An 18,257-nucleotide genomic window follows, 5' to 3' on the forward strand; every position below is an offset into this window, starting at 1 on the left:
ATGCAAACACACTTTGATTTTAGACTTGCAACAACTATCAATAACATTAGTCATATCCTTTTTTCTCTTCATGAGGGTTAATACCACCAACAAAATGAAGAGAAAAAACAAAATAATAAAAAAACAAGTTTTCTTTGACAAGGTGTCTTACACCAAAAGTTTCAGAAAAAAAAAGTTCATTCATTTAAGAAAATTTAATAACATTATTTGGTTTTCTAACATTTTCAAATTTGTTTTAATATGCAGAAATAGTAGTGATGGGACGATTCCAATATTTTTCCCGATTCTGATACAATTACCGATTCCGATTCTTTATAAATCTCTAAATATTTAACTATAGAATTTTTATTTTTCTTGATTACCATAAAAACACGTGTTAAATGTGCAGATATTTTCTCGAATGTAAAAATACACTTGTCGAAGATGATCTATAGATCTTAGTTTTACTGGTTGTTTAAAATGAACACATATTTACTCTTTTAACAGTACTACCAACAGTGGAAGATTTTGTTTTAAACAAAACAACATAAAAGAAGACAAAAGAATCACTTTTGGCATCGAAGTAAAGCCACAAATTTTCAGATACCAATATCCACAAAAGTTTCAATTTTCTCGATTTTTACTTAATCCCAACACGAATAAGTAGTGCAGTTTGAAATATAGGCACAAATTTTTCCAATACAGATATCCACAAAACTTCTGATTTTCTCAATTCCAATTAATCGCCCGAACACTATTAGGTAGTTCAATTCTTCATTTAAAAAAAAAATGATCGAAATATCTCTAAAATTAATGAATGATATCTTTTCTTTTTTTCTTGCTTTTTGTTTTTATAAAAGTTCAAAGTGCTTAACACTCCAGAACTTACAAACCCCCAAAACAACATGATTTCTAAATAAATAAAAAAAAAACATTGAAGTGAAATTTTCTATCAAACTTGCCTAGGTTTGTGTGGGAACAATTTGTAACATTTTTTTTCTTTTTAACCATTATTTCTTTTTGGTCTTTTGGTTAGGAGGAAAGCGTATTATCTGTTTTCATATTATATTCTTTTTTTTTTTCAATGAAAGAAAAATATTTCTAGGCTGGGACAATCTTTATTTTTGTCCTAATTCAGAATGTACCCTTTTTGGGAATTGGATTTTTCCTACATTAAGAACAGAACTCATAGAGTCATCTCACCCCAATTGGTAGATTGATTTCAAACCCATATCGTAGCAATTAATTGAATATTTCTAAGAATGTTCAAAAAAGCAGTTTGGCACTATTTAAAACAAATTAGTATTGCATGAAACCATGCATATAATAATAGTAATTATTTTTTACAAAAGATAAGAGTAATTATTTTTCGTAATAGTATTCCTCCTAACAGACATTTATTATTTTAAAAAGGATATTAATCTATATATATATATATATATATATATATATATAAAGTGGCATGCACGTTTTTGTATGTCCAAGAAGGGCTTTTTTCGGGGTGTGTGTGTGTGTGGGGGGGGTTCTTGAGAGGGTTACTATTTTGCAGAATTTTTTATATACTCCCTAGATTATAATATGTACGATTTGCGAATGGATGTCATCTCTACATTGATCGACTTTTATAAAATTCCCTCTAGTCTGTCCTTTCGCATGTTTGTTGGTCCTTTTCGCAAAACTAATCGAAGCGAATGCCATTCATTGTCCCTCTCGACCGGGACCTCCAAAAAAGCAATTAGCTTTGATCAATGTGGGGAAAACCCTTCATATCAGACAATTGCTATTCATTTGGACACTGTTAGAGTTTAAACTTTTTGTGTGGAGCTGGTTTTCCCCACATAAACTACCAAACAAATACCACGATAGAAAGCTTAACTGGCCCCAGGCCAGGTTTAAAAGCCATTTTCAATTCTGTGCTGACTTCTATGATTCTTAACTTAATTTCCAACTCAATAAGTTCACTGTCCTCTGTGGTGTAATGGTTAGTGAGGAAGACTAATTATCCTACGTTTTCGAGTTTGATCCCACCTCTCTATCTTTTTTTTTTTTTTTTAAATTTTTTATTTTGTCTTTGTGCCAATATCCTCCACCTGGGCAAAAGTTAATTACCCACTTTTTTTTTCACATTCTTTTTCCTTCTTAGCGGTACAGGTTCGAGCCTGCCTGCCTACTACCACTTTTTTTTGCTCAACACATACCTCCAAACACCTAGGCAACGCTGGGCACCTTTGCTAATAAATTATAAAATCAAATCAAAATTATCAAGGGGAATACCTCATTTTTATTGAAGAATATGAAAAGCTGACTCCCTTTACTAAAATTTTATTTCAATATAAGTTTAAAAAATTAAAAGTAAAACCTAAAATAACTTTACTGCATCCTGGGTGGCGCTTATAGTTACAGCTAGTTTATTAATAAATTTCTTTCACTATTGTGTGTGTGGGAATAATTCTCACCATTACGTAACTTACAACTTTCTTAATTACTATTATTCAATTATTAAAATAACATGACTTTCTTACTATCACTTAGATTCAAAGCTGGTAATTGTTTTACTAAACATACACAATTCATAAAATAGTTCTTAACTCTTCAAGACTATTGATTGAAAGTCAATCATTGCATTATGCTTCATTTAGGCTCTTTCTAAACAAAACCCTGGAGAAACAAAACAAAAGAAAAATTGTTATGTTCATGGCAATAACTGAGATTCAATCTATGGTCCTCTTCTTCCAAACATTCACAAAAACGCCCGTCTAGCTACAACCACTATAAACAATTTCCCCCACTTTCTGTCTGTGCTTAAATTTAAATGCAAATTCCATGAACAAAACTTCTTTTCTTGAACCGACCACCTGTGGAACTATGTTCCACTGACCTGCTTTCTAGTTAACTACAACATGGTAGTCTTTAAGTTCAATATAAACAAGATTTTGTTGAGCCGTTCCCTTAAATAATCAAGTTCTACCCAAATTCCATCAGTAACGATTACTATGCTGTTGTCTTAGTGACCACTGTACACTCATTAACTCTTATCCTCGAGTGGCCTGTGGGCCTTGATAAGTGGTGACTACTTTGTAAAAATAAATAAGAACAAACATTTTCTCCGTAAAATAATGAACCATGTTATCTGAATATTAATCAAATATTGAGTGGTGTATATTTTCTTGCCTCTATCGATATTCACAATCTGGTGTTGTAACGTCACTCTTGTTTTTTGAAAATGTAGCTTAATATGGTGCCCTGGGGTTGAAGTAGGAGTTACTTGGATTTCTCATTTTTCAAAAGCGATGCGAAGACATGGGTCCTACTAGTGATATATAAATAGTTCCATTAAATATTCCTTTGCCTTTCATCAGACTATTTGGCATAGTTTGCTAATGGGTCGGAATATTAGGGTTCAATCCTTCAGAGTCATATAAAAGACTAAAAAGAATGGTACTTGATTTCTCCACTTGCAAAAATCGTTTTTGTTAGCTCATCAGAGACAATTATAAACAAGAATGAGTTAAATACTGATTCCTGGCATACTTCTTCCATTATTTCTAGGGGTTCAGAGACTACATCATTAACCCTTAACCTTGAGTGGACTTCAGGCCTTGATAAGTGGTTACTCCTATCTATAAAAAAACCCAAAACACTCATGGCTGTGGTTGATTTGTGCTAGAATCTGGAAACTGCATTCACTAGTTACTCAGAACTAGTTTGCATCTGAGGGCTCCAAGGAAAGCTTTTCTTGACACCTTTTCTAGATTAATGAATACCTGAAAAAGCTGCTTATAATGTTGGAGGAATTTCTCATGAAGTAGTAAAATGCATCCGTCATCCAGTTCAGTGCTTAAAATCCACATTACATTATAAGTTAAGCATCAAGATTAATCCTGGGAAAGGAGTGGTGTATCTCCTACACCTTGGTGCAGTAACCTGTAAAATGGAAGCCTTTATTTATTTTTTTTATATAGATGTTCCTACTTGCTAATAAATTTGAGAGAATTAATATCTAAACAAAACTTGCGGAATAGTCTAATAAAAATGTGGCACCAAATTAGATGATCAACAGAAAAGATATTCTTGATTCTATGCTGCACCCATTTATTTGACAGGATTCACTAGTCTTTTTTCAATGGTGATGTGGCAGTCAAATCTATCTTTTCTCCATTGCTTTCCTCTTCCTTCCGACAATCATTTCTGCATATATTATTAAAATTAAAACAACAAAAAAGGAAAAAAACCCTCAACAAATGCATTTATGCATGAAAAATTTGTTCATGGTTTTATTCGTTCTTCAGAATATACAAATAAAACAACCCTTTACGTTATACCCCATGTAGCAACTATCAGAAATCTCAACAGCCTTCTTTAGTAGTTCAGATGAAAAACACCAGATTTTCTCTACCAATTTGCCATATTCATTTAACATCACAGCCAAAACATGTAGCTTATAATCTTAAATGGAAAATTCCACTCTACCTAATTTTTAACGTGTAAATATACTGTACTAATACTATTCTTACACAAGTTTCTAAAAATTTTGACAAAGATCATCCAAACCTTTCTAATTCTTACTCCTTGTTTTTCACAGAAAGTTTAAATTTATCTAAATTTATTTCTGTTCATTTTTTTTTTCTTTTTAGCTATGCTCACCTGTCTTTAGTGCACAAAAGAAAGGAAAACAGGCATTAGCAAAAATTGAAGACTTCAAAGAATTTAAGAAATTGTTGCGGACAAAAACAAATTTACTTGTGATATTCACAAAAACAGGTAACTATTTTTGTATAACCCTTCCTTCGACCTTCTCTATATGAATACATATGTGTGCACGGTGTGTTGGAAGTGGAATGTGGCCTGTAAGAGTTGAGGATATGTGTTGCATGGAGAGAAAAGAACTAGCAGGACTCATGGAAATTCCATGGAATAAAAAATATATTTAATCAAATGTTTTGATAAAGCTGATAATTTTTCTGGATCATGCAATAAGATTTTTTTTTAAACCAAAAAAAAATAACATGCCGCAAATATGAGTTCATTAACATTTCTATGAAAATAGTGTCCATTGTATTTTAAATATAGAATTGACACAAATGAAATAAATTAATAAATACTAATAAATACTCAAAAAGTAATATTGTGCTACATAGTGCAATACAAATAATAAAATCACATTGTAAGAGACAATCTTTAATTTACATCTTCAGTCCAGCATCATTTGACAATGTTCTTTTATTCCTCCTGTTTCTTTTGAATGTTACTTTTTTTTATGTAATATTTCATTGGCTTTTTTGTTGTTGTTGTTTTCAAGTCTAATGTTAACAAATTCTTGTTGAGTTGACCTCTTAAATAATCTAAGTCTGTCCGGTTTTAACTATTATCTTTAATCATCAAAATGTTTGTCTTATCGTCCATCTGATAAACTTATTAACCCTTGTCCTTTAGTGGTCTTTCGGCCTTGATAAATGGTGATTCATTAGTTCAAAAACAAATTCATATAATAAATTTTTCATTTTAAACTTGCACCATTCTGGCACAAGGCTGCGATCTCTGATCACTCTCTTTTGTGAATGTATTACAATATTACTACTTGATTTATATATTCATGGTAGCAGATTATAACTATTGCTGTTGTCTATTTAATTCAGCCATATCTTAATATGTGTGGATTAAATAGAAAACAATACAATTATTATAACAGCAAAAGCAAAAGTATCACAGGTGTAGTCTTGCCGATTAGTGGTACTCGATGTGGTTTGTTTTGTCATTGTTGTATGTCCATCTGGAATTAATACATTTCTTAAAAAATAAGAAAATTGAATTGTTTGAAATATATTCATCATTTTATTTACTTTTCTAACATACAATTATTCGTATTGCAAACTGGACTTAGGGTTAGGAAAGGGCATATACGAGGGGCATGCAATAAGTAATGCCCCTGGCCCACTTCCCATAGCAGTAGAGCAACAAAACTTGGCACAGTTATTAGTCTTTCTCTACATAGGAACCACGTTATGCATTTCTCCCATCGTTTGATGCAGCTCTGGAGACTGTTTTTGTAGAACACCCCAGGTTGGTCCTTCAACCATGACGTGACTTCAGAAATCAAGGCTGCATCATCTGGGAAACGCTTTTCTTTCAAAAACAACTTAATGGCTGGGAAGAGGTAAAAGTCAGAGGGTGCAAGGTCAGGATTTCATAACCACACGCCCATGCTTCTGATCTGGCGACATGCGAGTTGTGGACCAGAGCATTGTTCTGCAGGAGGAGGGTACCTTTGCTGATCTTGTCCCACTTCTTGATTTTGATAGCTTCCCTTAATTTCCTCAAAAGTGAAGCATAATAGGCTCCTGTAATTGTAGTACCCTTTGCCAAGAAATCTGTCATCACTACTCCGTCCTGGTCCCTGTGAGCATGACCTTGCCAGCGGAGGGCTTCATCCTTGCCTTCTTTGGAGGTGGTGAGTCCAAGTGCTTACACTGCATTAACTGGGCTTTGGTCTCTGGATCATAGTGATAGACCCAGGTTTCATCCTGTGTAATTAGTCTTTTGGACTCATCTTTTTGGCACATCTCCAAATTTATCCTCGAGCACTCTATGTGTTCTTGCTTCTGGAATGGTGTGAGCACCCTGGGAATCCATCTGGCAGACACTTTATGCATATGCAAATCGTCATGAATAACAGTTTCCACAGACCCTGTACTAATCTTGACATCTTGGGCTATTTGGTGAACAGTAATGCGCCGATCTTCCAAAATGGCAGCCTCAACTTGACAGACAGATGCCTCATCAATGGCAGAAGGGGGTGGGGGCGACCAGGTCTGGGAGCTGTTTCCACAGACTTCCAGCCATGTTTGAATTCACAATGCCAGCGATTTACAAAGTCATATGATGGGGCATTATCTCCATAAGATTCTTTCATTTCATCAAAAGTCTCCTGTGGTGTGCGTCCTTTCAAATACAAAAACTGGATCACTACTTGACATTCAACAGTCTCCATTTCACACCTGACTCTGTTCAAACATCTGTAAAACAGAAACCACAATTAGTTAAGAGCTGTAATTTGCCACATAACCTGTAGAGATATAAATCATTACACATGCAAAATTTCAGGTAGATCAGACAACTGGAAGTGGGTCAGGGGCATTACTTATTGCACGCCCCTCATATTTTTTTAATGTACTATTTAAAATATGCAACAATATTAATGTAAATGTGTGTGTGTGATGCAGACTTTAATAGATTTAAACAAGAATAAAATTAAAATTTAATTTCACCCAGAGTTATCAAAAACACATACTTTTCCGTAACCCTACTATTAACGCTAAGCAATACAAAAAAAAGTCTCACTATCTGTCTGCGTTATGTTTTTTTAGTGTAAGATTAATTTCATAGAACAGGATGTTTTTTTTCATCAAACAAAAAAAAACATATCACCTAGCATTTTTGTTACCAAATACCTGTTTGGTAACACAATATTATCAAAGTACTGAAACATTTTTAAATAATTGCCTTAAAATAAAATCGAACCCAAAGCCCTGAGGCGAAGTTGGAAAATAAAATGTGAAAAAAAAACATGAACCATTCGGCCAGCCAGAATGAGTTACTGAAAGATGTTTGAATTCATTTAAGTAAGAACCAAATTGACAGGTGCCCGCACGGAAGTCATAGAGCGTTACGACGACGACGTAAGCAATAGCTATTCAGCAAATGAGGTCAATGACCAGGTTTGTTATAAACGAAGTAAAAAAAAACATAAAAACGAACGTAAAAACTTAAGATGGGGGGGGTAATCAAAACATCGAAATAAAAACACAAAAAAAAACTAACGTAAGGCGAACGAACGATGTTAAATGTAAAAATTGAAAAAAAGAAAACAGAAAAAGGAATGTTAAAACTAAAAACCAAAAAAAAAAAAAACATGTGAAAAATGGCTTAAATAATGTGGGTACCCGGGTGTTTTTGGGTGTGTGTGGTTGGTCGGGGGTGTTAATGAAAACCTAAGAATAAGCAAAGTAAAAAAAAAAAAAACAGAAAAACGAATGTTACGTGAAAAATGGCTTAAATAATACTGGTTAAATATTTAAATTTTAAAAAATCGAAATAAAGACATCTCACACCACGATTCGAACCCAAAACCTTTAAATAATGACCCAACACTCTAACCAACTGAGCTAACACGATGTACATGAAATTTAGTCAGTTCTTCAATTTTTTTAAGTAAATCAGGTCATGACGTCATCTGACGCATGCATAGAACCGATCTCGTCATGAGTGGACGGTGTTTGTTGACCCCCCCCCCCTCCCTGTAGAAAATTGTTGATTTCAGGGTGAAAATATTAACGTTTTTGGCCAATTTTTCGATATTTTTCGGGCAAAGGATGGAGCTTCAATATGATACCAAATTTGTGAATTTTTGTTCTGTCTGTCGAAAGTTTTTAGCAGACATACAAACACACATACATACATACACACATTTTCGCTTTTATATTTATAAAAGACTAGCAAAAGTACCCGTCGTTGACTGGGTTCAAAAACAGCCTACAGAAAATAGACTCTGATTTATGAAAGTATGATAGGTTATGAAAAGGAAGGGTTGTAAAGAGATGGCTTCGAATTTGGGGGTATCAAAACCAAAGCAGAATATGATGAAAGTAAAAATAAAATAGATAAACTCCATAATTTATTATACCATACCTGTTCACACTGAAACATTTATCACAATATTCTGTGGATCGATATTAAAAAATCTTGTTAAACTTTGTGACATATATTTCCATTCTATGGTACTTCTACCCAGTCGTAGCTGACAGAACGAGAGCATGTTACTCCTGTCGATTAAATAAAAGATTTTGTTCAAAATTCGAAACAGATTCCCAAGTTTAACAAAAGTTTTCAAGTTACACTTGAAGAAGGTTGGAGATTACATTGGCTGAAATGTTGTGAAAATAACACTCAAGATGAGAACAAGCATTTGAATAATACAAATAAGAACTTTTTTTATTTCAAACACAACTCAATCCTAGAACTAAAGAATATTTTATGTATTTTGTGTCATTGAAGTGTATAGGAAAACATTCTTAATGTTGATTGATTAAGCTTTAGTATAATAAGATGCGCATAAAATATTTGCAAATAAATACATATACAGAAATACAATGATTATTTACTTCTAAAAGGATTGTCAACCAGCAATTTTCTTTTTCGATTCACAAAGCCTATTCATGAAGAATATATTTAAAAATAAACCAGTTCCATTATTGTATAGACATCCTGAGAAAATCCAGATGCTATTAATAGTGCTGTTAAATATGACAGTCACATTAATATTGCATTTTAACTGCACCTGTTTGTTTGGAAATAAGCCATGTTGGACTCGTATTACAGATAGTGTATCACTGAAATTTGATTGGTTAATATAATCATGTGACTTTTCCATCAATCATTGTGTCAGGTAGCCTAAAAACTATTAGCTTATCTCATATACACTGTCCTCTTTGTCATGGCTAGCATTATGTCAAATTTATTTTTTGTTATATTTTTTTACTTGTTATATTTTGACTTCATGGATCAGTGTCATATTTTACTATTATCTTGTATATACTAACAGTATTTTCATGGCTTGGGATTTTTTTGTTTAGTTTCTGTTAAGTAATCTATTTTGAAAAATAATCCATTCAATTTGGTGGACAAAATATAAAGTATTAAGTTACTTTTTATTAAAAAATTCCAAATTGAAAAATTTGGTGAATAAAATTTTGCAAAAATTTAATTTTATAAAATGTTTTTTATAGCATTGATAAAGCAGGATTTCCCAAATAATAATCAATAAGATTCATAACAATTTTATTTAACATCGCAGATGGCGTAACAATAAAATGCACCATAGGTTTAAATTTTTTTATTTTCAATTTCATATTTTTTGTTAATTTGAAAAAGCATGTACAAATATCCCTTTTCCTCTTACACCCTCCACTGCATGAATAAATAAGCCATCTTTCCCCTTTCCGTGACCATCATAATAATAGTATCAAAACTGAAGTATGTTCTCTTTCTTTTTTTCTCTCTACCTCAGTTTTTCTTTTTTCCCTCTTTTTTTGTCCCCTCTCTCAGTTTCTTCAATCTGTTTTTTGTTCTTCCTCCTCTGGTTCTTTCCCCTCTCTTTCTTTTCTCTCAGTCCTCTTTCTTGCCCTCCCTTCTTGTCTATTTCTAGCTTCCCCCTGCCTCACCTTGGGCATGTTCATGTTCTTTTGAGTTTGTCAGGATAAGAAGGGAATGGATGCTTTGGTTTCTGGTGAAGGTATGTCGAAAAAAAAAGAATGAGAAGAGTAGAAAACTAGAAAAGGGAGGAGTTAGGGACAGGAAACAGGAAGTTAAAAAAAACCCCCAAAAACAGACTGAGGCAGAGTGAACAATGAAAGAGCCTGATATAATGAATATCAGTACACCCAGGTTCATCCTCACTGGTAGAGCCACCTGAGAGACATTGAAAGGTACGCTGAAAGTCTCCCGCTAAGGATATACAAGCTCCAACCATGAGCACTTGTTCAGTAAGACGACTTATTAGATTATTATTTAAATAGGTAGCTAAAACCACTCGGCTGCTTCAAACGAATATATCTCTTTTACGGTACATATCAGAACTCCATGGAGATGGATTGCAAAAGTAGATCTTGGTAAGTTTTAGAAATTAGTGACAAGATTCTCACAACATTGTGTCCAACTATTAAAGTGCATGCAATGTCTTTAATCATGATAGAACACACTACAATCCATGATGTAAAAAAGCAATGCACAGAGCAATCAGTATTTTTTCCTTTGGTTTGGCTGCTGCTGAACACAATAATCAGCATATGTGGGTTTCACACATACACACACACACTTCACGGTGTGTAAGAAATTTCCCTCAACATACACACACACGTGTGCATATCATCTGCAGACTTTATAGTACATATTTTCATAGCAAACACGGTTTTGTTTGTAAGGAATAAATCTTTTTTGCATACATTATTGTTTCAGTGTTGTTACTTTGTTTCATTGGTGAATGTTTCTATATGAACATACACATAAAATTGTCTCATAATTTAAACTAGTAATACTAAACAATTAAACACCTTTTAACACTGGATGAGGCACATTCCACTACTGAATAGAAGTGTGTGCTTTATTCTAACCATCAATGGACCTGACGTAATCTTGCCAGCATTGGACAAAGCCAAACTCTTCACCAAAAACTTTGTAGCTTATGCAATCAGGGCTGCCAACTTCCTCTTGTGTCTGAAAACATGTTATGCAGTTGTTATATCGTAGATTATATGAATAACAAGTCATTACTGGGGTTGTACAGAAAGGGTTTATTTAGGTAAAAAGGTACACACATTTCTAAGCGTCCATTGACAGCTTAGTACTAAATTCTGTCTCCCACGTGAGGAGAGTTTGCTTGTCTTTTTATAGACGTAACAGTCCATTCATTTGAGGGGTGTTGGATCAGTCCATTATATCACCTTCCTCCCAAGCTAAATTCTTCCCTAGAATTTCGCTTCACCATTTTTTTCTTTTTTGACTTTGTCCAAAAAATTCAGTTCTTTTTCTTTTCTTTCACTTCTCCTTAAAATTTGCGTTTGCGAATTTTTGGATTTTGGAGAGTGACTTGTATTTTCAGTTACTGGTGCTTCCTTTTTTGGAGGCTCTATGTGAAAACTGTCATACAGTACTTCCATCGGTACTTCATTGTTTTTAACTATTTCAATATATCGGGGTCTGAGTTGGTTTATATGTTTTTTGTGGGAAAATGTCTGACCTTTTATAATGTAGACCATTCTTCCAATTCTTTTTGAGATTATGCCTTCTTCCCAAAAACTCTTCCCTGCCCGATAATTGTTGAAAAAAACTTTATCCCCGTCCTTGTATATCTTGTATCGTCCATTATCTTTTACACTTTTTTTTACTTTTTTACTCGGAATTAACCGGTCGAACACAGAGCGCACTTTTCTGGCAAACATTATTTCCACTGGGGATAAATTTGCATTTGTATTCGGATTAGGCCTTATCCTGTATACTGCTAAAAATTTCTGAAGACTTTTTTCTTCCGTGTCGATGTTATCGTTCTTTTTTAACGCTCGTTTAAAAGTATCGACAAATCTTTCAGCTTGTCCGTTAGATCGAGGGCTATAAGTTGGTGTTGTGACATGCTCTATGGCCATTGACTCACAGTAGATCTTAAATTCTTGACCTTTGAACATGGTGCCATTATCACTAACAATTGTTTTTGGTATGCCAAAACGCCCAAATACCTCGTCCAACGCCTTTATTGTGTTTGCCGCTGTAGGATGTTTGAATTTAAAAATTTCTGGCCATTTCGACATGCTATCTACTATTACCAGGTAATAATATCCTTTTAGAGGTCCTGCGTAATCTATATGGATCCGCGTCCATGGTATATCTGTTTTAGGCCAAGGTTGCGTCTTAATGGGCGGCGCTTTTGCTGCTAGTTGGCAACCCTTACATAATTTTATTATTTTTTCTATGTCCTGATCCATTCCAGGCCAGTACGTATATGCTCTCATTAGTGCTTTCATTCTGGAGATTCCAGGATGTCCCATGTGGAATTCTTTTAAAATTCTCTTCTGTAATACTTGAGGTATTACCACTCTATCTGCGTACATTAGAGTTTCATCGCACTTTGAAAATGGAAAAACGGTTAATCCTTTCCTCTTCTTTTCTTTTTGTCCCACTTGTTTTTTTATCTTGTTAATGTATTCATCTGTTCTTGCTGCTTTCTTTATTTCCTCAAGTGTTACTGGAAGTTCCCTAACAGTATTTATTAATATATCTGTTAGTTCATTTTCTTCTTTTAGTGCAGCTATAACAGTTTCTTCAAGTAATTCAGTTTTATTTGGGATCAACCTGGACAACCCATCTGCGTGTGCAATTTTGCTGGATGCTAGGTGTTTCATTTTAAAATTGTAGTTTAACAGAATCATGCTCCATCTTTGTAACCTATTAGCCGTATGAGTAGGAACTCCTTTTTTGGAACCAAAAATAGATAACAAAGGTTTGTGGTCCGTTTCCAATATAAAAAATCTTCCATGGATGAACCTATGAAATTTCCTCATGGCGTATACAATTGCCAGACCTTCTTTTTCTATCTGACTATAACTTTTTTCTGCGGGTAGCAAAACCCTCGAGGCATGAATAATTGGTTTAGTCGATCCATCTTTGAGTCTGTGTAGTAGCACGGCACCTAAACCGTATTCGCTCGCATCTGCTGCTACAATTAATTCTTTTTTCGGAGCGTAGTGAGCTAGTGCTAAATCCGATAACAGACATTTTTTAATCTTTAGGAATGCTTCATCACATTCTTTTGTCCAGAGCCATTTTTTTATTCTTTTTCAATAATTCGTTTAAAGGTGCTCTTAGTTCATGCATCTTTGGGATATAAGAATTATAATAATTTGCTAGTCCCAAAAATGACTGTAGCTGCACTATATTTTCTGGTCTAGGCATGTTTTTGATTGCTTCAGTCCTATTAGGATTAGGTTTTCTACCATTTCGATCAATCACTTGTCCCAAATATTCAATTTTGTCCATCCCAAAATTACATTTTTCGAGAGCCACTTTCAATCCATAGTTTGATATTCTCTCGAATACTTTGCCAATGTGGATTTTATGCTCTTCCACATTTTTACTTCTTATAAGGATGTCATCTAGATAAGCCATAGCAAAATCCAAACCTGCTAGCATTGTATCCATAATTTGCTGGAACAAATTTGGGGCTACTTTCAAACCAAAAGGCAAACGTTTTAGTGAAAATAGTCCTTTATGGGTATTTAATGTCAGGTACTTAGCACAATCTTCCTGGACTTTTACTTGCCAATACGCTTCAGACAAATCAATTTTTGTAAAAATTTTTCCTCCGCTTAACTTCGAAAAAATTTCCTCTGGGGTAGGAAGCGGGTAGTTATGCTCCTTGAGACAATCATTTAGACCTGCCGAAAAGTCCGCGCATACCCTGATTTTATTATTTTTCTTCTTAACGTAAACCGTGGGTGAAGCCCATTCAGAGTAGTCCACTTTTTCTATTACTCCAATATCTTGAAGTCTCTTTAATTCTTTCTCTATAGTTTCTAATGCTGAATATGGAACCTTTCTTTTGGGTTTGAAAACTGGTGTAGCTTCGTCCTTTAGTTCAAATTTCACCTCCGTTTTCGTGCAGCAACCCAAACCTTCAGAGAATACCTCTTTAAAGTCTTTTTTTAATTCGTCAATAAACTTTCCTGGTAGTTTAGACTTTTCTAAACCCGCCAGACTTACTTTATTGCAAAATGAGCTTATGGGTTTTCCCCATAAATTAAAAAGAATCATTAAGTCTATACCGAACAAATTAGAATTTTTCCCCGGTACGACATATAACTTGGTTTTCACAGCATTCTCCTTTAGAGACACATTGGTAAAAAATTCACCCTTAAATTTTAGTTTATTTCCAGACACACTTCTGGCAATTTTTTTTGTATTTTGTAACTTTGGAAACCCAATTTTCTTCTAAGTTACCTCGTCAATTATACTTATGTCGCTTCCCGTATCTAGAAGACAGTTCACATTACAGCCATTAATTTTAATTTTAATATATTTTCTTTTATCACACCTAGACTCATTTTTAGAACCAATGGTCTTTATTTCTGCTTTTCGGTATTTTCCTTTCCTGCATACCGTTGATTTATGGCCTTTTTTTATTACATTTGTTACATATTTTGTATTTAAAGTAACAATCTTTAGTGAAGTGGTTTTTTCCCCCACATGTCTTACAGGATTTTTCGTGTGTACATTTCATCACCCTTTCCATTTTTTTTTCTTCAAAATTTTTTCCTTCGATGCTTGTATTGTCCTGCTTTAAATTTAACAGTTTCTGACACTCTTCCGTAACTTTTTGTAACGTTATTTCTGTGTCTTGGTTCATAATGGATAATATCCTTGAACGAATATCCTTATCTTTAGAGGCTGTTAAACCTTGCACAAAGATTAGACTTTTAAACATATCCTCTTTGAGGTCTTTTAATTTAAAGGATTCACAATGAGCATTCACTTTCCCTGCATAAGTAATAAAATCTTCGTCCTCCTGCTTCGTGATATTTAAACATTTATAACGTGTATAGAATAGACTATCTCGTTCACTGAAAATGTTTGACAATATTTTTATTGTTTCACTAAAAGAAATCTCTTCAGGTTTCTTTGGCAGGATAAAATTTGTATACTTTGTATTTTCCTGAGATCCAAGTTTTTGAAGAAGAAGGATAATCTTCTCTTCGTCTGTCCAAGACTGACATCTCTTAGCAAAAATATTTTCGTGTCTCCGAAAATATGCCGGAAAAGTTAACCCATTTGTCAGCTCGTATACAAATTCGGATAAAGAATTTGCTATTCCTTCAGGAGTGAAACGACAGTCTTTCTGCTGCGTTAAAATACTCTGTAGTATTTCGCTTTGCTTCAACTGCTGCTTCTGAAGTAATTCCATTTGTTTTTGTTGAGCAAACAATGCCGATTGCATAGTTCTAGTGAATTCCGCTAATTGCTCCATGTTAAAAAAAATTTTTTTTTGTTTTTTTCACAAAACCACACAATTAAACAAAAGATTAACTCATATGTCCTATAAATTCAATGAATTAAAAGCACAATGTCCTTCCGAAGAGAAGAAAAAAAAAAAAAACACTTCCAGCCGAATAAAACTTGAAATGGACACTCCTTTTTTTTTTTTTTTTTTTTTAAATATTCTTTTCAAAAAAAATGTTAGTTTCAAAATGTCAATTTCTTTTTTTTTTTTTTTTTTAGGAACGTAACCGACTGAAACACTTACTTTTTAAATGTTGGCTCTGTCAAAGTTTTTCTTTTTCCTTCTTCCTTCTTTGGATTTCTTTTGTTTTATGCTCGTTAATCTTCTTGTGTGCTTATTCCTTCGCTTTGTTTTTAGTGAGTTTCGTTCGAATTCTTCGTCGCCAGTTGTTATATCGTAGATTATATGAATAACAAGTCATTACTGGGGTTGTACAGAAAGGGTTTATTTAGGTAAAAAGGTACACACATTTCTAAGCATTCATTGACAGCTTAGAACTAAATTCTGTCTCCCACGTGAGGAGAGTTTGCTTGTCTTTTTATAGACGTAACAGTCCATTCATTTGAGGGGTGTTGGATCAGTCCATTATATCAGCAGCATACGAATATCTGTGCGTGATGTTGCGAAGCTAATCAAAAACCTCAATTTCAGTAAAGCAACTGGCCCTAACGGTATTCCTTAGTGCTCAAAAAGCTTCAACCAGAACCACATACTTACGAAGCTGTTTAAGCATTGTCTTAAGGAGAATTGCTTCCCAACACCCTGGAAAACCTCGTTAGTATGTCCTGTATTTAAAAATTCAGGTGATCGGTCATCTCCCTCTCAATACAGACCAATCAGTTTTCTATGCATCATAAGTTGCTAGCATCTGTGTTAGAGAAGTAGTCAACCACCTCAACAAAAATAGTCTCCTCAGGGACATGCAATATGGTTTGTGTTCTGCTAGATCTACAACAGATATGCTAACAGTTATATCTCTTAGGATTAGAGAATCTCTCACCGGAAGCTTCCTTTCTAGGGCAATTGCATTTGACATATCAAAGGTCTACTCCACAAAATCTCCAGTATAGCTGAAAATGTCTTTTCAATTATTAAATCATTTCTCTCTGATAAATTCATAAGAGTATTGGTTGAAATCAGCTCACAATATTAATACTGGAGTCAATTTCAAGTGTCTCCCAAACTTGTGAAACACTTTATTTAGAAACCCATTCTTAGCATGAGGATAAACTGTTTTGTAACTATTCTGTACTTTCACCTAACAATTTAATACAAAAGGATGCCGTAAAATTTGAATTTAACTTGAAAATAATATTACAAAAATAGTGCTGTAATTTTTTATTTTGTTAAAAAAATTGTTTTTGTTTACAATTTAGAGAGATATGAAAAAGTGGTCAAAAAACAAATATATAACAAATAAATGTTACCAAAGGCAAGATAATTTTCTATCTACTTCGATAAATGTTTGGTGTTGTAAATATTTGTTCTGTTTGAAAAACAAGTAGTGCTGAGCGTTACATCAAAACAAGAAAAAAATGTCCGTGATGTCTCTTGAAATCTTTTGTCTCGACGACTACTTAAAAATAAAAAATTATACAAAATAGTGGTGGAAACCCACCTGATAATTATCACAGCAACTTAAAGCCATTAAAATGAAACTTAATTATGCTAATTAGTTTAATGTACTTGAAAACATAATTCTAATCTGTGCAAAATTTTCTTTCATTTGATATAATACAAGCCATATTTTGTTAATTTCTTTGAATCATGTCATGGTAGCCATCTTGGATTTTTCATGATGTAATAATGACAAATGATAATGTCCATCAGAATAATACTTCATATGATGATAAAGCCGTACCTACCATTTTTCTCAGCTGTTTTTATATTTCTACTTAAAGCCGTTAAATGACACTGAAATATGCTAATTAGTATTCAAGTTAGCAAGTGAAATGGTTGTAAATACAGCCATCTATACCTTCATGGTGTTATATGTTCAAAATATCATGATAATATCCTAGAAAGATTTGAAGATACAGCTTTCTAAAGATGACTAGTCTGTAAATTGTGTAAATTTACTATCGTTTTCAGTCACAAGCTTATATGCATTTGATTGAATAGGAGCGACTTATGGCAAAATGTCTAGTGAACCATGCATTTTTTGATACTTTGAATGGTCATAACTCAAGTTCTAACGGATGGATTTTAAAAAACTACTGATATTATTTCTTTGCTTTTTTATGCTCTTTTCAATAATGCTTGATTTGAGTTTATTCAGTGCAAAGAAAAATATGGCGTAGCATTGCTATTTAAACATACTCACAGAAGTTGGACAAAATTAGTGAAAAATAATTAAAAGTAGTCATTTTCTGATGGCAGCCTTTTCATAAAATCCAGGTTTGTGAAACTCACAGCGAACAATTTTTGTTGAAACGGGATTATCCAGATGATTGTGAAGCTCAGCTGTAATTTTGAGTGTCGTGGTGTTGTACTCTTTCTTCACAATCCTTACAACAGCTCTACGATCTGTTTCAGATAAGTTTAGCTTTCTTCTAGAATTTTGTGTAGAGGAGGATGTTTTTCTATCTTTCTCATAGGCTGTCATCACCTTCAAGAGAGTTCCTTTCAGTATAACCACCACCTTAGTGACTTCCATTACAGTAGCACTTGGCTTTATGGG

The 18,257-nt window shown here is 33.6% G+C and overlaps 1 protein-coding gene across 1 annotated transcript in view; it reads left to right on the forward strand.

Moving 5' to 3' along the window:
* The window catches only part of LOC145259906 (protein disulfide-isomerase A5-like), a 119,227-nt gene that overhangs the window by 23,862 nt on the left and 77,108 nt on the right, over positions 1 to 18,257 (forward strand). The window contains exon 2 of the mRNA XM_080117836.1: positions 4,614 to 4,740. Coding sequence (XP_079973962.1) covers positions 4,614 to 4,740 — 127 coding nt within the window. The remainder of the gene's footprint in view (positions 1 to 4,613; positions 4,741 to 18,257) is intronic.

Source organism: Euprymna scolopes, chromosome 35, assembly GCF_053919585.1.
Source record: "Euprymna scolopes isolate OS-2025 chromosome 35, ASM5391958v1, whole genome shotgun sequence".
NCBI classification, from domain to species: Eukaryota; Metazoa; Mollusca; class Cephalopoda; order Sepiida; family Sepiolidae; genus Euprymna; species Euprymna scolopes.